Source organism: Stomoxys calcitrans, chromosome 5 (assembly GCF_963082655.1).
Source record: "Stomoxys calcitrans chromosome 5, idStoCalc2.1, whole genome shotgun sequence".
In the NCBI taxonomy this organism is placed as follows: domain Eukaryota; kingdom Metazoa; phylum Arthropoda; class Insecta; order Diptera; family Muscidae; genus Stomoxys; species Stomoxys calcitrans.
This window is the reverse complement of record NC_081556.1, coordinates 147,178,504-147,206,441: the sequence shown is the minus strand read 5'-3', so window position 1 is coordinate 147,206,441 and position 27,938 is coordinate 147,178,504. Positions and strand designations below refer to the sequence as shown.

The 27,938-nt window shown below is 38.2% G+C and overlaps 1 protein-coding gene across 1 annotated transcript; it reads right to left on the bottom strand.

The window, feature by feature from the left end:
• Positions 1 to 27: 27 nt before the first annotated feature.
• LOC106085198 (protein zntC) lies at positions 28 to 26,473 on the bottom strand. Its single transcript, XM_013249311.2, has 2 exons — positions 25,033 to 26,473; positions 28 to 370 (listed from the first exon to the last, which is right to left on the bottom strand). The coding sequence occupies exons 1-2, from the start codon at positions 26,216 to 26,218 to the stop codon at positions 243 to 245; spliced, it is 1,314 nt and encodes a 437-aa protein (XP_013104765.2). The 5' UTR covers positions 26,219 to 26,473; the 3' UTR covers positions 28 to 242.
• Between the last annotated feature and the right edge of the window lie 1,465 nt (positions 26,474 to 27,938).

Sequence of the window (27,938 nt, the reverse complement as noted above, 5' to 3'; positions counted from 1 at the left end):
GAGTTTTCAAAATGTGATTTCTTTAAATAAATTTCTTTAGCGGCAATTTTGCTCGTTTTATTTTAACAACTTTAAATAATACTCTCCCCATAGCGGTGCTGTATCTTTTGTGTTGGGATGAAATTCTTGATTCCATTGCGATTTGAACTTAAGACTAAAAATATCACATGTTATTCATGCCAAATGTTAAGTACTAAGTGGGTCAGGTGGCATCGTCAAACTCTGGCTTCTTCACTCAATCTCTATCCCCTCACTGGGTCGTTGGCCGAATTCGCAAGTGTTCTGATGGTGGTTGTCACTACATCCTCGTGAGCTCCACAGGCATCGTGTTCATGATCGTGGCCGTCATGACTGTGACTGTGACCTTCACCTGGAATTAGAACAAAATATTGGAGAGTAGTTAATAACAGTTTCTTCGAATCTTGGATCATTGACTAATCAAAACACACATCAAATCAAGAATTTGAAATTTTGTTATTTAAAAAATGAGATCACATCACGAGTACGTTTAGTAAGACGTCATTGGGATTTTTTCAGATGGATAATCTATGGAGATGCTCTAAGACTGGTACTTATAAAACTGTTGCTGTTAACAACAAAACAATTCCCAGAAAACACAATTAAATAGAAAATGAAATAAAGTAAAATAAAACAAAATAAACATCGGCCGGGTCGAACTTTGAATACCCACCACCTCGGGTTTTTATGTAAACCACATTTCGTCATAATGCGGTGAAAAATGCATAATTCATGCCGCCATAGCAGCTATATCCAAATATGTTCCGATTTGGAACAAATTCGGTACGAAAAGACCAACATAAGTCACTGTTTCAAATTTCGGTGACAACGGACAAAAAATGCGCCTTTTAGGGGTCTAAGACCTTAAATCGAAAGATCGGTCTATATGGCAGCTATATCCAAATCTGGACCGATATGAGCCAAATTGAAGAAATATGTCGAGGGGCCTAACACAACTCACTGTCCCAAATTTCAGCAAAATCGGACAATAAATGCGCTTTTTATGGGCCCAAGGCCTAAAATCGAGAGATCGGTCTATATGGCAGCTATATCCAAATCCGGACCGATCTGAGCCAAATTGCAGACAGATGTCGAGGAGTCTAACACAACTCACTGTCCTAAATTTTGAAAAAATCTGCCAATAAATGCTCCTTTTATGGACCCAAAACCTTAAATCGAGAGATCGGTCTATATGGCAGCTATATCAAAATCTGGACCGATCGGGGCCAAATTGAAGAAGGATGTCGAAGAGCCTAACAAAACTCACTGTCCCAAATTTCGGCGACATCGAACAATAAATGCGTTTTTCATGGGCCCAAGACCTTAAATCGAAAGATCGGTCTATATGGCAGCTATATCCAAATCCGAACCGATCGGGGCCAAATTGAAGAAGGATGTCGAAGAGCCTAACACAACTCACTGTCCCAAATTTCGGCGACATCGAACAATAAATGCGCCTTTTATGTGCCCAAGACCTTAAATCGAGAGATCGGTCAATATGGCAGCTATATCCAAATCTGGACCAAAATGACCCAAAATGCAGACAGATGTCGAGGAGTCTAACATAACTCACTGTTCCAAATTTCAGCGAAATCGGACAATAAATGCGTCTTTTAGGGGCCCAAGACCTTGAATCGAGATATTATCGGTCTATGTGGCAGCTATATCCAAATCTGGACCGATCTGAGACAAATTGCAGACAGATGTCGAGGAGTCCAACACAACTCACTGTCCCAAATTTCGACGACATCGAATAATAAATGCGCCATTTATGGGCCCAAAACCTTAAATCGAGAGATCGATATATATGGCAGCTATATCCAAATCGGGTTCGATCTGGGCTAAATTGACGAAGGATGTCGAAGAGCCTCACTCTCTGTCCCAAATTTCGGCGACAGCGGTCAACAAATGTGTCTTTTATTGCCCCAAAACCTAAAACCTAGATATCGGTCTATATGGGAGCTATATCCAAATCTGAACCGATCGGGGACAAATTGAAGAAGGATGTCGAAGGGCCTAACACAACTCACTGTCCCAAATTTTGACAAAATCTGCCAATAAATGCTCCTTTTATGGACTCAAAACTTTAAATCGAGAGATCGGTCTATATGGCAGCTATATCCAAATCTGGACCAAAATGAACCAAAATGCAGACAGGTGTCGAGGAGTCTAACATAACTCACTGTTCCAAATTTCAGCGAAATCGGACAATAAATGCGTCTTTTAGGGGCCCAAGACCTTGAATCGAGATATTATCGGTCTATATGACAGCTATATCCAAATCTAGACCAATCTGGGCCAAATTGCAAACAGATGTCGAAGAGTCTAACGCAACTCACTGCCCCAAATTTCGGCCAAATCAAACAATAAATGGACCCAAAACCTTAAATCGAGAGATCGGTCTATATGGCAGCTATAACCAAATCTGGACCGATCTGGGCCAAATTATAGAAGTATATCTAAGATATCTAACATAACTCACTGTCCCAAATTTTGACAAAATCGGACAATAAATGTGGTTTTTATTGGCCTAAGATTTTTAATCGGTCTATTTGGGGGCTACTACTTTTACTTTAATTGACTATGACAGAGCATTTGTTCCACTAGCCGAACGTAGAATAGCGTTCCAAGCGCCTTGATCTTTTGCGCTCATCTTAAAGTCAAGTTTTGAGGTGTCTCCCACCACTTGATCTTTTCATCGGGCTTTTGGTCTTCCCGGTTTGCGTCTACCACCGTGTTTGCTTTCAAAAAACTTCTTTGCTGGAGCATCTTCATCCATTCTGATAACACGACCTAGCCAACGCAGCCGTTGTATTTTGAAACGTGTAACTATGTTATCGTCGTCGTACAGCTCATACAGTTCGTGGTTCATACGTCACCTATATTCACCAATAACGCAAACTCCATTTATTTTACGAAGAATCTTTCTCTCAAATACTCCAAGTACTACCTCATCTGCTCTCAGAAGTACCCATGCCTCAGAACCACATAACAACACGGTTGGTATCATTATCTTGCATAGCGTAACCTTGGTCTGTCGAGAGGTGGCCTTGCTTCCAATCTGCTTACTTAATCCAAAGTAGCATCTGATTGCCAGTATTATTCTTCGCTTTATCTCAAAGCTGGTGTCATTCGTTTCGGTTACGGCGGTGCCGAGGTAGATAAAGTTACTAACTGTCTCAATGTTGTGATTCCCAACTTTCTCCATTTTCTTTATCTGCTCGGTTGTACAGGAGCTGAAACTATCCATTTCGTCTTATCGCCATTAACTGCCATACCCATTTTCACTGACTCTTTTTCGATTCTTTCGAAGGCAGCAGTTACTACATCCGGTGACCGACCTATGACGTCGATGTCGTCGGCCTAGGCGAGTAGCATGCGTTCTCTTGTCAGTAGTGTGCCCTATCTATTCACATCTGCATCTCGTATAATCTTCTCCAGCTGGATATTAAAGAGATCACACGATAGGCTGTCTCCTTATCTGAAACCTCGTGTGGTATTAAATGGTTTGGAGAGATTCTTTCCCAATCTTACTGAGGAACGCGTATCAGCAAGTGTCATCCTGCAGAGTCTTATTAATTTTGCAGGGATACCAAACTCGGACATGGCTTGAAATACCTTTGAACGTAAAGGAGTATCGAAAGCGGCTTTGAAGTCAACCAAGAGATGGTAGGTGTTGATTTGTCTTTCCAGATAGGGCCAAATTATCTCATTGACTTTTGGTTTTAATCTTTTACACAGTAAGCTCGAGAGTATCTTGTATGCGATGGGGAGGAGACTTATGCCTCTGTAGTCGGCACATTCCGTCTTGTCTACTTTCTTGTGTACGGGACATAGTATGCTGAGGTTCCAATCATCGGGTAGGCGTTCTTCTAGCCAGATTGCGTAGACAAGCTGATGCATATGCCTTATCAGAGTGTCGCCCCTGGTCTAAAATAGTTCAGAGGGAAACCCGTCGGCTCCTGCTGCCTTGTTGTTCTTTAGTCGGGTCACTGCTACTTGGACCTCATTCTGATTAGGAGGTAAACACTTCGAACTTAACATGCCTATGGACAAAAAAGAATCTGTTGAAAACTGGACCGATTTGAACCGCACTTAACACAGTAGTTGGAAATCATAACAAAACATCTCATGCAAAATTTCAGCCAAATCGGATAAGATTTGCGCCCTCCAGTAATTCAAGAAACTTTATTTTATGAGGTCTCAGAGAAATATTTCGAGGAGATACACACCAAATGACGGGTATAAAAATAAAATACAGATTTCTAATACATTTCACTGTTCATCTAAATAAAGTAGAGCTGGCAATATTGGCAAAGTTTTTATATCCACCACCACTCCGTATGTAACACCACGAAATATTGATCTCTGATCGATAGTCGATCTAGGCATGTCCGTCCGCCCGTCTGTCAAAATTACGATAGCGATTGAACGCGTAAAGCTAGCCGCTCATTGAGGTATGCGAATGGGTCATATCTATTCAGATTTAGATATAGCTCCCATATTAACCGATCCCCCGATTTTACATCTTGAGAGTCTGGGAGCCTCTATTTTGGAATAAAGACTTGTGTTATGACTTCCAACTTCCATGGCAAGGGTGATTTGGATCGGTCTATAAACCGATATAGCCCCCATATAAACCGATATCCGGATTTGACTTTTTGAGCTCCTAGAAGCCTCAAATTTTCTACCGATTTGGCTTGAATTGGGATCAAAGAGTTGCGTTATGACTTCCAACATGCATCTCAAGTACGATCCTAGTCGGTCTATAAACTGATATAGCCCCCATATAAACCGATCCCCGGATTTGACTTCTTGAGCTCTTAGAAGCCTCAATTTTCACCTGCTTTGGTTGTAATTTGACCGAAAAACCAATCAGTGCCTATTACAATATCAGTGTCAAGATTTATCCCAAGTACCGATATCCCGATAGAGGCCAACGTAGCGCAGAGGTTAGCACGTCCGCTTATGACACTGAACGCTTGGGTTCGAATTCTGGCGAGAATCCAAATCGGTCTATAACCTGATATTGCTCCCATGTTAAACAGTCTCAATCATCCATGTTTAGTTACTATGGGTTGCCCAAAAAGTAATTGCGGATTTTTTTAAAGAAAGTAAATGCATTTTTAATAAATCTTAGAATGAACTTAAATCAAATATACTTTTTTTATACTTTTTTTCTAAAGCAAGCTTAAAGTAACAGCGGATAACTGACAGAAGAAAGAATGCAATTACAGAGTCACAAGCTGTGAAAAAATTTGTCAACGCCGACTATATGAAAAATCCGCAATTACTTTTTGGGCAACCCATAGAAGCTTTAATTTTTGCTGGTTTGACAGAAGTTTGTTATGTAGAATAAGTCTATGCCCTTTAACTGAATTTATTTTTTATTTTTTGGAATCCATATTGGGTTCCCAAGATTCGGCCCGGCCGAACTAAGCACGCTTTTACTTGTTTAAGGTCACCTTTATCTGCAAAATTCAAAAAGAATTACTAAGATAAGTCTATTCGTTTTTCCTCAGCATTTTTTGCACACGATATCGCTAACACCTCAGCTCCAACCATTTCAAATTTCATCTCTAACCGTTTTCACATGGCACATTATTTACAAGATTTTTCGATTTTCTCCCACTGTGCAGGGTGTCGCATAGCGACACCACTTGACAGAGAAGTTTTAACATAGGGATAACCACCGCTGAAAAATTTGTCTGATGTTCACGCTGGGATTTGAGACGGACATGCTAACCTCTGCGCCACGATGGCTTCCAATGTTATTTCATTATACCTTATTTTTAATTTATTTTATTACTATTTATTCTATTAAATTTTTATACCCACCACCGAAGGATGGGGGTATATTCATTTTGTCATTCCGTTTGCAACACATCGAAATATCCATTTGCGTGGGTCCGAACCGGACCATATCTTGATATGTTTTTAATAGCAGAGCAACTCTTTTCTTATATCCTTTTTAGCCTAAGAAGAGATGCCGGGAAAACAACTCGACAAATGCGATCCATGGTGGAGGGTATATGAGATTCGGCCCGGCCGAACTTAGCACGCTTTTACTTGTTTTACTTATTGTTATATATATTTTTTTAAATAATCTTTGTTAATATTTGCTATATAATTAAAACACAATTTGAACTCATTCCGTTGCATCATTCTTGCATTACCTCCACCTAATTGTGCCTCTTGTTGACTGATAATGCAACAATGTGTAATTTATTATTTTCAAAATATATTGTCTTGGCTTTTATCTTTACAGACTAAGTATGGAATATTAAATAATTTCTTTGTCTCTTGACAATTACATCAGCAAAAGTACTAGGTCTAAGTAAAAAAACCCCAACATGAGAGCCTAATGATATTTTTATCTACATCGACCACAGGCGTTGAGAGCATTCAATGCAGCTTTTGATTGATATGTGTACCTTAGAAAATCGTGTTTTTTTATTATCTTGTCGCAACAAAATTCTAGTAAAAATTTATGATGGCTTGTATTATCGCGAGATGATGGCATGTGTCTAGATAGTGGGAAAGAGAGGGGCAATAAATATGGAGTGATTTTTAAAACATTTTCAGGGAATGATTGTCGATGGGTGGGAGCCATGACTTTATGCAACAGTTTTTTTTTTATAAAGCTACTTCTTCGAATAGTTCGACAAAGGTTTTTGGGAAAAAGCCGATTTGGGAATCACACTTACACTCTGAAAAATTAGTCTGCTGATATTAGCAAACATTGCATGTGTAAGAATCTGGTCACCCTATTCTCTTATTCCAGTCCAATTACTATTTCCAATTTTTGCTTTTTCATAATCATTCTACTTTGTAATTTCACTCCTTATTTTAACGTCTACGAATAAAGTTGTTCTTTTGTATTACTCGTGTACTTCTCTTCTTCTTATTTAATTCGCTTTGCACCCACAAAGGTTATGGGCCCAGCGTGCCAATAAATTAAATAAGAAAGTACAAGTCAGTCGAGTATATGTTTAAAGTCGTTTTTTGTAAATTGTTAAAAGTTTAAAGTAAAAATGTCCGGTTCGCTCCAAATTGAGAAGTTGAATGGGGAAAACTACCCAAGTTGGGCCATTCATATGAAGAGCCTCCTCATCACGATGGATTACTGGTCGGTAGTTGATAGTGTTTGTCCTACAACTGCAACCAAGGAGGAAAAGGAGTCAAGGATTGCGTTGGACATGAAAGCGTTGGCCACCATCACGCTAAGTATAAAACCATCGGAGCTGATTCACGTTAAGAAGTGTAAGACGGCCAGAGAGGCATGGCTAAGGTTGGGCAGCATTTATATTACAAAAGATCCAGCTCGTAAGGTGACATTATTCAAACGTTTGGTACGGTTTAAAATCCAGGAGGGATCATCGTTTACGCAACAAATGAACGAGTTTACCAGCCTCGTCGAATCTCTAAAGGAAATCGACATCACTATTCCAGAAGATTTCGTAAGTATTGTTCTGCTGTGTAGCCTACCTGAAGACTACGAAAGTTTCGTCATTGCTGTGGAAAGCAGAGATGTTCTGCCCCCACTTGATCGTCTCAAGGTTAAAATAATGGAAGAATTTCAAAGACGAGGGGAAAGACATCACGTGACAGAGGAACATGTTTTCGCAGCAAATTCCAAGCAAAAGGCAAACTTCAGAAGAAGACAAGGTGAAAAAGACAACGACGAGAATCGAAAGAAGAATATAAAGTGTTATGCTTGCGGTAAACGTGGACACATAAAGTCCCAATGCAGATCCATCAACAACAACAACAACAGCAAGGCAATGGTAATGCGTGCGAGTGAAGAGGCAATATGCTCCAATGACAAGATGTGGATCGTAGACAGTGGAGCCTCATCACACATGAGTGGAAATAAGCTGTTGTTCTCTTCGTTCAAAGCCCATAAGCAAGAGGTATCTCTCGCAACAGGTGATTGTGTGTATGCAGAGGGGATAGGTGATGTAAATATTAAATCGGATTTTACCGACATCACTCTATCTAATGTCCTCTTTGTGCCAGAGTTGAGTGCTAATTTTTTATCTGTGCATAAAATTATTGAGCACAACAACGAAGTGATTTTTTCCAAAGAGAAGGCAATTGCAACAACAAGCAAAGGGGAGATGATATTTGAGGCGAAGGCCCATGCTGGCATATTTGTTGTGGAGCTTAATAAAAGGGAACGATTGATGATGGCAAAACAAAACAATGAAAGAGTTCTTTGGCATAAGAGGTATGGCCACCTTAACATAAGAGATGTGTTAAAGCTGTCTAGTAAAGAGATGGTACGTGGTATGTCTGTTGAGTCGTCAGACCCTGAATGTTTTCCATGTGTTACATGTTCAATGTGTAAAATCACGGTTCAGCCTTTTCCAAGCTATGGTAAAACCTTTACCACTAAACCTTTGGAGCTTGTACACACCGATATCTGCGGGCCGATGCGGGTATGTAGCGAAGGTGGATCACGATATTTTATATCGTTTATCGATGATTTCTCGAGGTTTTCAACTGTTTATTTCTTGAAGAAGAAGAGCGATGCCCTAAAAGTTTTCAAAGATTTTAAAGTGAATGCCGAAAAACAGACGGGCAATGTTTTAAAAACCCTACGAAGCGATAATGGTACAGAGTACCTTAGTAATGAGTTTCAAATGTTTTTGAGGAATGAAGGCATCAACCACCAAAAAACAGTCTGTTATACCCCCCAACAAAATGGGATTGCCGAGAGGGCTAATAGAACGCTCGTAGAAATGACTAGATGCTTGTTGCTGGAATCTGGATTGTCCCAATCGCTTTGGACAGAAGCCTTAAATACGTCCACTTATATACGGAATCGTTGTCCCACGAAGGTGCTTGAAAATAAGACACCATACGAATGTTGGTTTGGACGAAAGCCTTCAGTAGCCCACCTACGTATATTTGGTTGTGACGTAGTCACCTTAGACAAACGACCAGGCAAGTCAAAGCTACTACCTAAGGGAGAAAGACTTACATTCGTTGGGTATGCTCATCAAACAAAAGGCTACCGTTTGTATAGTAAACAACAAAAAACAATTACGATCGCCCGTGACGTCATGTTTTTCGAAGACAGTTTCTCCAAACAAGCAAAAGAAACCCCAACTGTTATGAATGGGGAAATGGAGCAGAATGACGATTGGTTTGTTGTTGATGTTTCTGTGGACAAAGAAAGAGGGGATATCGCCAGAACAGAAGCACACAACAGCGGCGATGTGGATTCTGAATCTGACACCTCAATTGAAGAAAGAGAAGAAGTAGTGCCCGGTGTGAAAAGAAGAAGAGGAAGACCAACAACTCTTAGGACAGGTCGAAAGGGACGTCCGAGAAAAGTTCGTGCAGTAGAATCAGCAAATGCTCTTGTAAATACTTTTGTGCAAGACGAAGAAGACCCCAAAACAGTGGCAGAGGCCTTAAAGAGCAAAAACGCGAAAATGTGGAAAGAGGCGATGCAGAAAGAGTTCGGAAATTTGCAGCAAAAAGGTACGTGGGAACTCGTAGAAAAGCCAGCTGACAAAAATATCGTTGGGTGTAAGTGGGTGTTTGTGACGAAACGTAACCAAAGTGGTGAAGTAGAAAAATTTAAAGCGAGGTTAGTAGCCCAGGGTTTCTCACAACAACCCCAAGTCGATTACACAGAAACTTACTCTCCGGTAATAAGAGTGTCTGCTATCCGAATGCTGTTTGCCATAGCTGCTCAAAGGGGATATTTGGTGAATCACATCGATATTGTGTCAGCATATCTCAACGGCGAATTAGAAGAAGAAGTCTTCATGCGACAACCCGAAATGTTTCAAGATGCCAAGTATCCAGATCGAGTGTGTAAACTGAAAAGATCGCTTTATGGATTAAAGCAGGCCGGCAGAGACTGGAACCGAAAATTGAATGAAGTTCTGTTGACAATTGGGTTCGAGCGGTGCAAATCTGACAACTGTTTGTACGTGAAAAAGATAAAAGATGAGCTTGTCTTACTTGCTGTGTACGTGGATGACATTTTGTTGTCATGCTCATCGGAGAACATTATGAAATGCGTTGTTCAAGATTTGAATCAGCATATTGACGCGATTGATCGAGGACCAGCAAAGTACTACTTGGGGCTAGAAGTCGAAAGAGAGGGATTAAGAGGCAAGATAGCTGTTCATCAAGAGAGATATGTAAGAGAGTTACTGGCCAAGTGGAACATGACAGATTGTAAGCCTGCAAGTACACCTTTTGCTAATGGTTTGGTGCTTGAGAAGTGCACGAAGGAGAATTGTAGTGGTTATGACGTCACCAAATACCAGTCGTTGATTGGTGCACTGAATTATTTGTCTGTCTACTCTCGCCCTGATTTATCTCACGTTGTATCAAAGCTAGCACAGTTTAGCAGCCATCCCGAGAAAGAACATTTTACTGCAGCAAAACATGTTCTCCGATACCTTAAGCTGAAACCAAAGGGTATGTTAACTTATTCTAAAAATGCTAATGATTTAGTTTCATACACAGATGCCGACTGGGGCTCAGATGTTAACGATCGTCGATCCTACAGTGGGTTTGTGCTTTTCATGTCTGGTGGACCCATAGCATGGGAGTCCAAAAAGCAAAACCAAGTGTCTCTCAGTTCTATGGAAGCTGAATACGTGGCTATGTGCCAGGGGACGAAGGAAGTCGTGTACCTAAGAAGTTTGCTGCGAGAAATTGGCTTAGATGCTTACGTTCAAGAACCGACTGCCCTGAAGTGTGACAATCAAAGCGCCCAGTTCCTTGTCCAAAACCCAGTGGCACATAAGAGAAGTAAACACATCGATATTCGGTACCACTATATAAGGGAAAAATTCGATGCAAAAGAGATCCAAATCGAATATGTTACCACAGCTGAAAATGTGGCAGATTTGTTTACCAAGTCTTTAAGTAAAGTCAAACATGAATATTTTTGTAAAATGTTGTTTGAAAACTTTTGATAAATTTTTGTCGTCAAATAGTATTTGGATTGTGGCGGCGTATGTAAGAATCTGGTCACCCTATTCTCTTATTCCAGTCCAATTACTATTTCCAATTTTTGCTTTTTCATAATCATTCTACTTTGTAATTTCACTCCTTATTTTAACGTCTACGAATAAAGTTGTTCTTTTGTATTACTCGTGTACTTCTCTTCTTCTTATTTAATTCGCTTTGCACCCACAGCATGCTAATGTCAAATTAAATATTTTAAACTCTTGAATGAATCCAAGAACTTTTAAACAGCAATTGCTCCATTTGGTTTTTATTTGTAGAAAGTAAAAATAAAATCAAATTGAGGGGTTAGTTTTTTTTAACCATTAATTTGGTAGTAGCAGTTATTTTGCAAATTATAGGAAAGTAGAAAAAATTGTTCGTTATATGCATATGGAAATATTTATGACATTTTAACTTTTGCCATTTAAAAATAACAGAAAAAGTTTGTTGTTTTAATAAAAAATTACTGCTACTTCATTTTCAGCAGACCTCCCGATTTTACAGCGAACACTTCTGCTGTTTTTACTAACGTATTTCTTTGAGGGTAGTATATATAAAAATATCAAAATATTGGTTTAAGACCCTTTGATCGCAATGATGTCCAAAGCAAAGTATCTTCCTAGCGATCTGTACCTTTCCCTATCTCTAAAGACCTACATGAACAAGAGGGTAGACCCCCAGAAAGCTGGTATCAATTTCATACTCTTCTCCCCAATACCTTTCATTTGAGCCCCACATTGACATGGTTGGTAAATATGCCCGATTTGAAGTGTTTTGCAGAGTGGGGTGCTCCCCCAAACACTTGGCCCTGAAAATATATCAGAATCGTAAGACCCTTTGATCACAATGAATGACATTGGTCTGTAAATGTGAAGTGTTTTGGCGCGTGGGGTGCTCCCCCAAACACTTAGCCCAGAAAATATATCAGAATCGTGCTCTGCTCTCAAATATCATTTATTTGAACCCCATATTGCCATTGACCTCTTCCTTTGGGGGATGGGCGGCCGTTCAGTGACTTGATCCTAAAAATTTATATCAGATTCGTGTTCCTCTCTATAATACCTCTTACCTTAGACCTTTCATTTGAGCCCCATATTGCTATGGTCATAAATTTGTCTTCTCTTGGGGGTGGTTTTGGCAGGGGCGGCCCTCCAAACACTTGGCTCCACATTTTGATATCAGATTCGTATTCTACACTCAAATACATTTTATTTATGCCCCATACTGCCATGGTCTGCAAATAAATCCTGTTTGGAGGGTGTTTTGGGAAAGGGGTGGATATCCAGAAACTTTGTCCCACATTTGGATGTCAGATTCGTATTCTATTCGCAAATACCTTTCATTTGACTCCCATATTGCTATGGTCGGTAAATATATCCGTTTTAGGGGTATTTTGGGGGTTGGGTTGGTCCCCCTAACACTTGGTCCGACAATTGGATATCTGATACGTTTTCTTATCCCCAATACCATTCATTTGAGTCCCATATTGTCTAAAAATATATTTGGTAGGTTTTGGGGGTGGGGCGACCCACCTAGGTGCCCCATCCGAAATTTGGATACCGAATATTTATTTTTAGGTTACTATAAGAGAAAACACACAATTTCGCTTAAATCGCACCAACTATCACCAAGTTCTGACATTTCTGAAAATTAGGGTAAGGGGAAGGGTCCATTTTTATACCCTCCACCATAGGATGGGGGGTATACTAATTTCGTCATTCTGTTTGTAACTACTCGAAATATTCGTCTGAGACCCCATAAAGTATATATATTCTTGGTCGTCGCGAAAATTTATATCGATCTAGCCATGTCCGTCCGTCTGTCCGCCCGTCCGTCCGTCTGTCTGTCGAAAGCACGATAACTTCCGAAGAAGTAAAGCTATCCGCTTGAAATTTTGCACAAATACTTCTTATTAGTGTAGGTCGATTGGTATTGTAAATGGGCCATATCGGTCCATGTTTTGATATAGCTGCCATATAAACCGATCTTGGGTCTTGACTTCTTGAGCCTCTAGAGTGCACAATTCTTATCCGATTGGGATTAAATTTTGCACGACGAGTTGTGTTATGATATCCAAAAACTGTGCCAAGTATGGTTCGAATCGGTCCATAACCTGATATAGCTGCCATATAAACCGATCTTGGGTCTTGACTTCTTGAGCCTCTAGAGTGCGCAATTCTTATGCGATTGAAATGAAATTTTGCACGACGTGTTTTTTTATTATATCCAATAACTGTGCCAAGTATGGTTCAAATCGGTCCATAACCTGATATAGCTGCCATATAAACCGATCTTGGGTCTTGACTTCTTGAGCCTCTAGAGGGCGCAATTCTTATCCGATTGGAATGGAATTTCGCACGACGTGTTTCGTTATGATACCCAACAACTGTGCCAAGTATGGTTTAAATCGGTTCATAACCTGATATAGCTGCCATATAAACCGATCTTGGGTCTTGACTTCTTGGCACAATCATTATCCGATTTGAATGAGTTTTTGCACAAAGTATTTCGTCATGATATCCAACAACTGTGCCAAGTATGGTTCAAATCGGTCCATAACCTGATATAGCTGTCATATAAACAGATCTGGGGATTTGAGTTCTTGAGCTTCTAGAGGCCGCAATTCCTATCCGATTTGGCTGAAATTTTGCATGACGTATTTTATTTTTACCTTCAACAACTATGTCAAATAAAGTACAAGTCGGTTCATAACCTGATATAGCTGCCATATAAACCGATCTGGGATCTTGATTTCTTGAGCCTTTAGAGGTCGCAATTATTATCCGATTTGCCTGAAATTTTGTACGACGGATCCTCTTATGACCATCAACATACGTGTTTATTATGTTCTGAATCGGTCTATAGCCCGATACAGATCCCATATAAATCGTTCTCTCTATTTTACTTCGTGAGCCCCAATGGGCGCAATTCTTATACGAATTGGCTGAAATTTTACACAGGTCTTCAACATATAATTTAATTGTGGTCCGAACCGGACCATATCTTGATATGTTTTTAATAGCAGAGCAACTCTTTTCTTATATCCTTTTTAGCCTAAGAAGAGATGCCGGGAAAACAACTCGACAAATGCGATCCATGGTGGAGGGTATATAAGATTCGGCCCGGCCGAACTTAGCATGCTTTTACTTGATTTTAGGTTACTATAAGAGAAAACACACAATTTCGGGTTATAGTCAAATCAAAACAGATCATGCGAAATTTTATCCAAATCGGATAAGAACTGCGCCCTCTAGAGGCTTAAGAAGTATAACCGGTAGAATGGTTTATATTGGAACTATATCAGATTATGAATCGATTTTGACCATACCTGGCGTAGTTGTTGGAAGTCAAATCAAAACACTTCATGAAAAATTTAAGAAAAAACGGATAAGAATTGCGTTGCCTAAAGGCTCAAGAAGTCAAGATCTGAGATCGGTTTATATGGCAGCTATATCAAAACATGGACTGATATGGCCCATTTACAATCCCAAACGACCTACACTAATAAAGAGTTTTTGTGCAAAATTTCAAGCGCCTAGCTTTATCCCTTAGAAAGTTAGCATGCTTTCGACTTACAGACAAACGGACGGACGGACATGGCTAAATAGACTTAGAAAGTCAAGATGATCAAGAGTCTCCGATCAATAATTCAATGTATTACAAACGGAATGATGACATTAATATACCCCTCAAACCTATGGTGAAGGGTAAAAAACGTAACTCCAATGCGCGTAGCCTGAAATTTATCAAAAATTCTCCTTATCTATAGAACATAATTTGTGTTTGCTTGAATTTATTTTTGTTTCATTAAAATTAGTTATTTTTAAACAAAGAACATGTTTATGTCGTCATCCAATGACGTACTAAGCCTTTTCAAGTTGATCGCTTTAATCTTTGCTTCAAATCCTTGTCATTTACTCTCCTTGTATTTAATCAGTGATACTTAACAAGAAATATTTCTTGTTTTGGTTTGTTTATTTTTTTTTTCTGTGCAAAACTTTATTTCCTTAAAAAATCAAAATGGCCGCTGTTTTGCCTATCTGCAGATGCAAATATTAAGAAACTGATTATTTGCCTTGATTACCAACGATAGTAAATAGCAAAAAATAAGCAAAAAACACAATACAAACATTGAATGCAAAAGTGAATGAATGAGGCTTTTAAATCGCATTAAGTAATAAATGTTTCAAAATCTTTATCAGATAACAAAATGGACGAGTTTGCTTTGTTTTGCTTAAAAGCTAAAAATAAAAGCAAAAAGGTAAAAACGTAATAAGTTCGGCCATGCCAAACTTTGGATACCCACCATCATGGATTCCATTGTAAAAATGTACCCTTATCAACTGAGTTAGTATTTGAATTATTTTGGTTTTCCTCAGAAGGGCTCAAGAAGTCAAATCTGGGGATCGGTTTATACGGGGTTATATCTGTTTATAGGCCGATTCGGACCATACTTGCCATAAATGTCGGAAGTCATAACTCAAGTTTTTTTTTCAAATTTCAGCCAAATCGGGTGAAAATTACGGCTTCTAAGGGCTCAAGAAGTGAAATCGGGGGATCGGTTAATATGGGGGCCATATCTGTTTATAGACCGATTCGGACCATAATTGGCATGAATGTTGAAAGTGGCAACTCAAATCTTTGTTCCAAATTTTAGTCATATCGGATGAAAATTGAGGCTTCTAAGGGCACCGGAATTCAAATCAAGGGATCGGTTTATGTGGGGGTTATATCTGTCTATAGACCGATTCGGATCATACTTGGCATGGATGTTGGAAGTCACAACCTTAGTCTATGTTCCGAATTTAGTCATATCGGATGAAAATTGTTGCTCCTAAGGGCTCAAGAAGTGATCTGAGGATCGGTTTATATGGGAGTTATATCTGTTTATAAGCCGATTCAAACCATACTTGGCATGGATGATGAAAGTCATAACTCAAGTCTTAAATTTAAAATTTCAGCCAAATCGGATAAAAATTGAGCCATCTAAGGGCTCAAGAAGTCAAATCTGGGGATCGGTTTAAGGGGGGGGGGGGCTATATCTGTTTATAGACCGATTCAGATCATAATTGGTATGGATGTTGGAAGTCACAATTCTAGCATTTTTTTTAGCCAAATTGGATGAAAATTAAGGCTTCTCAAGGCTCAAGAAGTTAAATTCGGGGATCGGTTTTTTTGTGGGAGCTATATCCAAATCTGAACCGATATGGCCCATTTGGAATCCCCAATTTTTGTTTATTTTATTGCTTATATTTTTTGTTCGCATACGCGCCTAGCTCGCACCCACGTCTAGATAGCTTGTTATCCCATGCACCCTTCCCCTGCTGGAGATCTTTTCATCCCATAGACCTTGTAGTAGTGACACTTGGTATTTTAAATATAAAGTTGTGTCTTTATAGTTGCGGCACGCACCTGCCTTTCCCTACTACCGAACCAGAATACGCCGTCACCGCATCCGCCAGCCCCGAACCCAGAATCGAAGACGATGATCCGGAGGTCAGCCAAGCCAGCGCCTAGTTAGACAACAAGGCGCGGGATAACTATGAGCACCACACAGGTTGGAACTTTGAGCACCGATCTGTGTGGTGTTCATTGTTATCACGAGAAGCTTAGCTGCGAGCTTCCGGGCGGGTCCGCAGGTTGCAAATAGTGGAATGCTCCATACGGAGTAGCTGCAATCGCAGTCGCGGACAATCTCAGTGAGAGGCCGGGTTTCGCTGACTCTTGCATAAATACTGTTCCCGTGGCGGTCGGTCCTTTAGACCGGAACGAGCTTGCTCATCCATAGGAGCTAGATGAGGATCGTCACCTCCACATAGAGACAACAAGGCGCCCGCTATCTATCCTAAATATTATTCATTGCCCGCACCGGCATCTAACGTTTTCCACCAATGCCCGACAAGAGTTCCCCATCAACTACAATATAAATCGACAGCCGCCGGCAACCGCTCCGACCAAAAGCACCAACAAAGCGGTCTTGAACTTGCAAGGGTCCGCTGTCGAGACTATACCAGCCGAGCCCACATTAACAACCTCAAACTCAACCATCATTCAAGAAACGCTTCAACAACGGAACTTAACGATCAAGAATATGGAGTCTTAAACGCTTATTTCGAGGTGTTACAAACGGATTGACGAAATTAGAATACCCCCCCCCCCATCCTATGGTGGAGAGAATAATAAGGTTTTTATAGACTTAAGATAGTTAATCAGCGGATCGGTCTATATAATTGCAAATTTTGCCCATGAACATTCCACTGAGGAACAGGGGCTAACTTCTCACAGTGCAGTCCGATTCAAGCTTTAAGCTCAATGATAAGGGGCCTCCTTTTTATAGCCAAATCCGAACGGCGTGCCGCAGTGCGACACCTCTTTGGAGCATAGTACCTCACAAATGTTGCCAGCATTAGGTGGGGAAAACCACCCCTGAAAAATTTTGTTTTCTGATAGTCTCGCCAGTATTCGAACCCGGGCGTTCAGCGTCATGGGCGGATATGTTAACCTCTGCGCTACTGTGGCCTCCAATAGCTGTATCAAAATAAGGTCTGATCTGTACCATTTTCAGTTTGGATGTTAGGAGGATTAATAGAACTCACTGTTCCCAATTTCTGCGAAATCGGTTAGTAAATACAGCGGTTTAGGGCTTAAGAGCCTAATTTGGCAGATCGGTGAATATGGCAGCTATATCTAAATATGATTCGATCTGGACTATAGGGGAGGCTTAAAACAACTCACTGTCGAAATTTTCAGCGAAACTGAGTAATAAAAGCGCCTTTATGGGCTTAAGGCCCTAAATCGGCCGATCGGTCTATATGACAGCCATATCCAAATATAGTCCGATATGGTCCTTTCAGGAACTTAACGCGCGTATTAAAGAAATATGGACCTATGTAAAATTTAAGCTCAATATCTTATTTTTTAAGGCTGTAGCTTGATTACAACAGACTGCCAGACGGACGGACAGGCGGACTGATATCGTTAAATCTTATATATAAAATTCAATTTGAGTTTGTTTGTTTGTTCCGTATAGACTCAAAAACGGCTGAACCGATTACCTTGAAATTTTCACAGATTATGAAGGTTGTTCTAGAAGGAAACATAGGCTATATAATTTTTGATATCGGGAGGGAGGCGGACCCTCCCCGTTACCCCAAAAGTACTACCCAAAAAAAATGGAGCGATCGGGACAATATGGGATTCAAATGAAGGGTATGCAAGAGTAGAGTACGAATTGCATGATAAAAGTTGGATCCAAGTACATGGGGGGCCGCCCCAGCCCCAAACCCCTTAAAATTGGTTTATTTGACGATCATGACAATATGGGACTCAAATGAAAGGTATTCGGGAGTAGATTGCGAATATGCTCAGGAAGAAGAAATATGCTTTATAATTTGTGAATATCGGAAGGGGGCGGACCCTTCCCGTTACTCCAAAAATACCACCCAAAATCAAAAGTGGACCGTTAAGCACAATATGGGCCTCAAATGAAAGGTATTCGGGAGTAGATTACGAATCTGGCATACAAAATCAGTTCGAAGTATAGGGGTCACCCTACCTCCCAAAAATGGGTAGGGTGGGCATATGACCCATCATGACTGTATTGGGACTCGGTTTTTTTGTTTGTTCCGTAGGATCAAACACGGCTGAATAGATTTTCTTAAATTTTTCACAGATTGTGTAAGTTTGTCTGGAAGGAAACATTGGCTATATAATTTTTAGATATCGGATGGGGGCGGTTCCTCCTCCCACTTACCCCAAAAACGCCACCCAAAACCAAAAGTGGACCGATGGGCACAATATGGTTATCAAATCAAAGGTATTGGAGACTAGAATACGAATATCGTATTAAAATTTGGTCCAAGTACCTAGCGGGCCCCAAACCCAAAAGTCCTCTAAGGAGATATTCGGCGTTCCTATCAATATGGGACTCAAATGAAAAGTATCTGGCAGTAGATTAAAAATATGGCATAAAAAGTTAGGTCCAAGTAATGGGAGGTGGCCACACTCCCAAATACCCCCAAATGGGCATATCAGCCGACCATGGCTATATAGGATTCAAATAAAAGATATTTGGGAGTAGAAGAAAAATATGACATGAGGGGGTAAAAAACGAATTTGAGATCTATTTTCAGGGCACAGCCCAAAACACCCTCCCAACATTTCATACTTACCGACCATGGCAAAATGGGGTTCAAAGTAAAGGGATTTGGGAGTGGACACGAATATCCATATTTAAGTCGAAATATCTCCCCTAAAAAACACTTCTCATTACCCTAATTTCAAAAATAGATCTCGGAGATTGGTAATGAAATTAGTTCGAAATTTTTTGCACTCTAACAATCACCAAAAAAAACATGGTGTCTATTGTTAGGGACGGTTGCCGCGGGAACAGCCCAAAATCCGCCAAATGGATATATAGACCAATCACGCATATATAGAGCCATGTGTTTGGGAGGCCGCCCCACCCCAAAATACCTCCCTATTACATAAAAGCTATTTGGGGTGGAAATTTATTGATTTTCGGGAAATGTACATTAATTTTCAGGACAAAGACCTTGAGGTCCACCTCACCTTCAAACACAACTTATTTACCGATCAGGCCATTATGGACTCATACGAAATGTATCTAAAAGTAGAACACGAATCTTATATTTACTTCGGTGGCCAAGTGACCACCCTCGAAATAACCCCTAAACCCGAAATATTTACCAATACAGTAATATGGGGCTCAAAAGAATGGCATTTGAGAATAGAGTATCAATTTGCCCAGGAATCGAGCAGGGGCAAACTTTTCATACATCAATGAGTGCTTTCCCATTCAAGTTGAGTTACTCAACGATAAGGGACGGTTTTTATAGCCGAGTCCGTACAGTGTGCCGCAGTGCGACAACTCTTTGGGGAGAATTTTGTACATGACCATGTATGGTATGGTACCTCGCTAATGTTGCCAGCATTGAGAGGGGATAACCAGCGCGGACATAGGCTACAGTAGCACGATATCCACATTCAGGGCGAAGTGTCCCCACCCTAAATAGGTATTAGAGCGGGCTCTGCCCAGCTAGTTAAGAATTTATATATATTTTGTAGGTTCGGAAATGGATATTTCGATGTGTTGCAAACTGAATGGCTTAATGAATATACACCCTACACTATGGTGGTGGGTTATAAAAATATTTGAACAACAACGATTGCTCATTTCAACTGCAACAGCATATCATTGGAGTTTACAAATTTGCACGAGTTTAACATTACAGCTCCTACAGCTGAGGTAGATTCAATTTCTCAAAGTAGATAATAGACCTTGGCTAACAACAGCCACATTTAAAAGTTGCTCCATATTTTGCTAAAATGACTATTTCTAATAGGTATGTAGTGTGTGTGTGTAATTGGGTTGGTCGAATGAATGAATGAATGAGTGAATGAGCTAGCTAAATAATCAATAATCTGGTAAGAACTTATCAAGATGTAAAATATGATTAGAATCGAACAACAGGTGCATAGAATCTTAAATTTGTTAGTAGTTCTTAAACATTAGCCGAAATGGCCATTCCACCAAAAAAAAAAGATAAGCCCTTTATGAGCAAGCAAGTGCAAGTAAAGATAAGCAAACATTTTGGGACTACCATAACACCCTTAGCTACTAAATCGAATTTTCCCTATTGGGACTTTTGACTTATTTTTCTTCTTTGTATCAGAGTTTTTCAAGTCTTGTTGTTATCACTTAAAAAACTTGACATTAATGATTAGTCGGTTGGCTGTTACTTTGTAGCAACATTGTTGCAAGATATCAAATGCAAGGTTTGCTACATTTTACAAAGTACTTATAGTCTATGATGTGACAAGGTATCTAGCAATCGTAAAAAAATGTCATAAACATTTTATCATAAACCTAGTGTCGCCATAAAAAATTTAGACAAATTTTATGGCATTTACTATTGTTCTTATTTTTTTTTTGGAAATAAATTTCTTTGTTATTAATCTTATCTTACATCAATCGTATCAACTGCCTAGATATTAGAGTAAAATAAATTATTGCATTTAGAAAGTCTTTACCGTATGGTAATACGATGAGATGTTCGAAACTTTTATGTTGAATTAAAACAAGTAAAAATGAATTAAGTTTGGCAGTTTGGCAAATCTTATATACCCACCACCGTGGACTGCATTTGACGCGTCCTTTGAACGGGTCTTTGCTTGTTGAATGTCTTGCTCTACAATAAGGCCATCGCTATCATTATCAGACACTTCGAAATCATCGTTTTCTTCTGTAATTTGATCCCCGTTCCACTTTTAAATCTCATCAATGCTGATGTTGACATTATCACCCACCGCCGACAACAACAATTGAACTTCTCGAAGTGCATCGTCATAAGCACTATTTGATTTAATCCATTCTGACAACGTCATCTTCACTATCGTACTGATCATCATCCCACTTTTTATACTCTCCACCATAGGATGGGGGTATAATAATATCGTCATTCTGTTTGTAAATCTTCGTCTAAGACCCCATCTTATATATAAAAATCAATTTGTGTTTGTTTGTTTGTGTGTTCTCAATAGACTCAGAAACGGCTGAACAAATTTTCTTGAAATTTTCACTGATGGTGCATAATGATCCCGTGGTGAAAATAGGGTACTACTTTTTTTGATATCTGAAGGGGGGCGGACTCTACCCCTTACCCTAATTTTCAGAAACGCCTGATCTCTCAGAGATGATCTCTGAAAATAAAAATTTGGTATCCAAATTTCGGATGGGGTACCTAGGGGGGCCGCCCCATCCTAAAACCTACCAAACACATATTTAGACCAATCCGGACAATATGGGACTCAAATGAAAGGTATTTAGGATAAGAAAACGTATCTGATATCCAATTGTCGGAACAAGTGTTAGGGGGACCACCCCAACCCCCAAAACATTCCTAAATTGGACATATTGTATTTACCGACCATGGCAATATGGGACTCAAATGAAAGGTATTTGTGAGTAAAATACGAATCTTATATCCAAATGTGGGACCAAGTTTCTGGGGGTCTACCCCTTTCCCAAAATACCCCACAAACAGCAATTTTTACTGACCATCGCAATATGGGGCTAAAATAAAGGTATTTTGGAGTAGCATACGAATTTGATATCCAAATGTAGGAGCATGCATTTAGGGCATCACCCCTTCCCCAAAACACCACCCAAAGAGTAAACATTCATTCATAACACCTCGTATTATGCGTCTTAGACCCCATAAAGTCGATCTAGCCTTATCCGTCCGTCCGTCTGTGTGTCTGTCGAAAGCACGCTAACTTTCGAAGGAGTAAAGCTAGCCGCTTGACATTTTGCACAAATTCTTCTTATTAGTGTAGGTCCGTTGGGTAAATGTAAATGGACTATATCGGTCCATGTTTGATATAGCTGCCATATAAACCGATCTTGGATCTTGACTTCTTGAGCCACTAGAAGGCGCAATTCTTATCCGATTTGTTTATATAGCTGCCATATAAACCGATCTGAGATCTTGACTTCTTGAGCCACTATAGGGCGCAAATCTCGTCCTATTTGGCTGAAATTTGGCACGAAGCATTTTATTATAACTAACAACTACTGTGCTAAGTATGATTCAAATCAGCCTAAAACCTGATATAGCTGCCATATAAACCGATCTGAGATCTTGACTTCTTGAGCCATTAGAGGGCGCAGTTCTCATCCGATTTGGCTGAAATTTTGCATGAAGTGCTTTGTTATGGCTTTCAACAACTGTGCTAACGATGGTTCAAATCGGTCCATAGCCTGATATAGCTGCCTTATAAACTGATCCGGGATCTTGACTTCTCCTCGCCTAATTTTACTGAAATTTTGCACTAACTTGTTTGATATTATTTGAGCCCCTACAAGGCGCAATTCTTATCCGAATGGACTGAAATATTACCCAACGACTTCTACTATGTTCTTCAACATTCAATTCACTTATGGACCGAGTCGGACTATAAATCGATGTATCTTTAATAGCATAACAATTCTTATCCATTATCCTTTGTTTGCCTAAAAAGAGATAACGGCGAAGAACTCGACAATAGCGATCCATGGTGGAGGGTATATAAGATTCGGCCCGGCCGAACTTAGCAAGCTTTTACTTGTTTTATTTTATTTTTTTTGTTTTATTTTATTTTATTTTAATTTATTTTATTTCATTTTATTTTTTTTTATTTTATTTTATTTTATTTTATTTTATTTTATTTTATTTTATTTTATTTTATTTTATTTTATTTTATTTTATTTCATTTTATTTTATTTTATTTTATTTTATTTTATTTTATTTTATTTTATTTTATTTTATTTTAATTTATTTTATTTTATTTTATTTTATGTTATTTTATTTTATTTTATTTTATTTTATTTTATTTTATTTTATTTTATTTTATTTTATTTTATTTTATTTTATTTTATTTTATTTTATTTTATTTTATTTTATTTTATTTTATTTTAATTTATTTTATTTTATTTTATTTTATTTTATTTTATTTTATTTTATTTTATTTTATTTTATTTTATTTTATTTTATTTTATTTTATTTTATTTTATTTTATTTTATTTTATTTTATTTTATTTTATTTTATTTTATTTTATTTTATTTTATTTTATTTTATTTTATTTTATTTTATTTTATTTTATTTTATTTTATTTTATTTTATTTTATTTTATTTTATTTTATTTTATTTTATTTTATTTTATTTTATTTTATTTTATTTTATTTTATTTTATTTTATTTTATTTTATTTTATTTTATTTTATTTTATTTTATTTTATTTTATTTTATTTTATTTTATTTTATGTTATGTTATTTTATTTTATTTTATTTTATTTTATTTTATTTTATTTTAATTCATTTTATTTTATTTTATTTTAATTCATTTTATTTTGTTTTATTTTATTTTATTTTATTTTATTTTATTTTATTTTATTTTATTTTATTTTATTTTATTTTATTTTATTTTATTTTATTTTATTTTATTTTATTTTATTTTATTTTATTTTATTTTATTTTATTTTATTTTATTTTATTTTATTTTATTTTATTTTATTTTATTTTATTTTATTTTATTTTATTTTATTTTATTTTATTTTATTTTATTTTATTTTATTTTATTTTATTTTATTTTATTTTATTTTATTTTATTTTATTTTATTTTATTTTATTTTATTTTATTTTATTTTATGTTATGTTATTTTATTTTATTTTATTTTATTTTATTTTATTTTATTTTATTTTAATTCATTTTATTTTGTTTTATTTTATTTTATTTTATTTTATTTTATTTTATTTTATTTTATTTTATTTTATTTTATTTTATTTTATTTTATTTTATTTTATATTTTCATTCAAATTATTTTTGTTTGTTTGTTTGTTTGGTATTCTGACAAGCGGAAGCCAAAATAAAATTTAAATATTCTACCCGAAAAGAATACCTTAATCAGCTCTACTTATTTGGCTAGGAACGTGTCAATTTTAAGAAAAAAAAAAACTATAAATTGACTACCATATGTTTGATTCAAAAGTTATCGCATATTGATACTATAGTTTGAAGCTAATAATACCTAAGATTAGCAGAGTAGCTTTTTATTATAGAACCATGGTAAGGGTATTTTGATTTATGATTCTTGGTTCTTCGTTCTTCGTTATCGGTTGTAGTGAGTTTTTGTCGAGATTTTATCTCGACTAATTTCTTGTATGCATCGCAAATGTGAGTTGTGATACTACCTACCACAAGTTGAATTGTGTTTTCGTGGACAATAAAACTATTGCCTAAGACAATAGGGTGGATTGGTGTGAATGAATTTATCAAAAAAAAAGCTTTTTAATATAAATAAAAGAAACACAAATAGGACACATTTTTTAATTTGTTATAAGATTTTTGAAATTTATAAAATTTTGTCAACTGTGTAGTTGTGTGTTGAGTAACATAACTTTGTTAATAATCCCACAATTTTTTCCATCCACCCCAATAAACTCTTGAGTATTATCTTCAGACTTTACTTACCGATATTTTGCAAACCAAACATCAGCGCAAATCCCACCAACATGGCTAAAAAGGCCCCCAGCCCAGCATGATGTTTGGAGAGAATCTCAAAGAACACCACATACAGTAGAGTGCCACATGCTATGCCTTGCAGGATGGCAGAAAGCAAACTATCCTCTGATGCGCCCGAATTATGACTTATACCCATGCCAATACCTACACCAATGGGACTGACAATGGCAAAGGTTATGGTGTATATGGCCGCCAATATGGGCCGAGTACGGGCCACAATCAATTCCACACCCACGCAAAAAGCCAAGACCAATTTGTGGGCCGAGACTGCGCCAAAGAGGAACCAAACGGACGAGGTTGAACTCTCCAGACCTATGGCCAAACCTTCAAAGACCTCATGCAAAGATAAGGCCAAGACAATACCCAAGCCACGCAGAGATGAAGTCACAGTGCTATCGTTGTCATTCAAATTCACAGGCATGTGTGAATGGCCGTGACCGTTTTCGTGATGGTGCTCATGGTGGAGCTGGGGTGTGTTGCATGCTGCGCCATTGGACTGCAGCTGCAAATCGCTGTGCTTGCCCTCACAGTTGGGATCAATTAAAGTGTCCAGGGTCAGCGTAGATTTAAGATATTGGCCATTTCCATAGTTGGTGTTACCCGCCACTGTCACAGTCTCCACGCTGCCAGTGGAGTCATTTTCTGAGTTGCTATCTTTGTTGGATTTCTTGGGCCCTCGCACCAAAATACTGTTGCGCACACTGTGGCCACGCTCAAAGGCGGCAGTTGCATCATTTTCGAGTTGCTTCTTGGCTGCTTGGTGGCGATGCAAATATGTGTGAACACATTCCTCTATCAGATACATAATGAAGAAGCCCAAACACATGAGAGTTTCAGCCACAGCAAAACGTGTTTCTCCAATGGTACCACACTCTTGGAGATGTTCCACAACCTCTTGTACTTCAGGCAGGAGGTGAATAAAAGTGGTGGCCAAGAGAACTCCGCCACCAAAGTACAACAAATATTGCACCACACGAGCTGAGCGAGAATCCGGACTCTTCTCGGTCCATTTCAGCCAATAGTTCAACATGAAGGGTATGCAGCCAAAGAGAACGGTAGACAAGAAGAGGCACGCCATGGCCGCAGACTTGGCAACGATCAAATCATGCTCCGATGAGGTAGCTTCTTCAGACATTTTTACAAGCTCAACGCGACACAATGCAAAAAAAAAAATCAATCAAAACAAACAAACAATCACGTTTAAAGGCCGACAGCAACACTTCTCCCCGACAAACACCGTCTTCCACAACCAACCGTGCGTGGTTGACTGAGATTCTTGTTTTTCTTTGCCTTTACTGTCCCGTTTTGCTAGTTCGTGTTCAGACGATTTTCTATCGTGAACTAAGATCCGAATACCGTCTGTTCCACTCTCGCAGACCTTTCAAAGTTAACTAAATGTTTTAACTACTGTTAACGGTTATTTAAACGGAGAGTTACCTTACCACAGCAACAGCCAGAGCGGGCAATGCTTCGATATCCAATGTGCTCTCATTGTAAAGTACTCATTCTCTTGGTAATACACTGAACAAAAATCCATAAAATTATACGAAATGAAATTAAATAAAATAAAATAAAATAAAATAAAATAAAATAAAATAAAATAAAATAATAAAATAAAACAAAATAAAATAAAATAAAATAAATTAAAATAAAAAAAAAAAATAAAACAAGATAATACAACAACAACTTTATGTAAATCTAGCCGAACCGGGCCCGCTCCGCAGCGCCTTCTCTAATATTTTCTCTTTAATATTTTTTTAGGGTGGAGACACTTCGCCCTGAATGTGGATATCGAATTCGTGTCATTGTAGCCTATGACGATGAATGGGGTTCGTGGTGTTTTTAAAAATTAGTGTTTTTTAGGGGAGGGATGATATTTCGACTCAAATATGGATATCAAATTCGTGCTGCGCTCCCAAATCCCTTTAATTTAAGCCCCATATTGCCATGGCCGGTAAATATGAAGCGTTTGGAGGGTGTTTTGGGGCTAGGGTGGCCACCGACACTTTGCACTGGAAATATATATCAAATTCATTCTTTATTCCCAACGGAAATGGAGTTCAGTTTGGGGGGTGTTTTAGGGCGTACCCCAAAACACTTGGCTCTAAAATTGGATATCAAATTCGTTTTCTACTTTCAAATACAATTCATTTGAGTCCCATATTATCATAATGGGTCAAATAACCCATTTGACGTATCCTATGGAGGAAAAGCGCCACCTAGACTTGAACGCAAATTTTGATGTCATATTCGTAATCTACTCCCAAATACCTTTCATTTGAGTCCCATATAGCCGTGGTCGGTTAATATGCGCATTTGAGGGTATTTGGGGGTGGGCGACCTCCAATTACTTAGACCTAATGTTTTATGCCATATTAGTAAACTACTGCCTATTACTTTTCATTTGAGTCCCATATTGACGTGAACTTTGAATATATCTGTTTAGAGGAGTTTTTGGGGTTGGGGGGGGCCCGCTAAGTTCTTGGACACAAATTTCAATACTACGTTCGTTTTCTGGTCTCCAATACCTTTCATTTGATACCCTTGTTGTGCCCATCGGACCACTTTCGGATATGGGTGCCGTTTTTGGGGTAAGCGGGGAGGGGGGTCCGCCTGCACCTGATATCTAAAAATTATATAGGCTATGTTTCCTTCCAGACAAACGTACACAATCTATGAAAATTTTAGGAAAATCGGTTCAGCCAAGTATCATATAGTCATAATGGGTCTAATGGCGTTTTTGAGGGATGGCGTGACTCCCAATACTTCGATCTGATTTTGTATAGCAGATTCGAAACTACTCCCGAATTCCTTTCAGTTGACCCCCTTATTGAAACGAACGTCCAATATGTCTG

Coding starts and splice junctions, on each gene's coding strand:
- LOC106085198 (XM_013249311.2), bottom strand. CDS start 26,218: ATGTCTGAAGAAGCTACCTCATCGGAGCATGATTTGATCGTTGCCAAG. Junction 371..25,032: donor GTTTGGTTTGCAAAATATCG/GTAAGTAAAGTC, acceptor TTCTAATTCCAG/GTGAAGGTCACAGTCACAGT.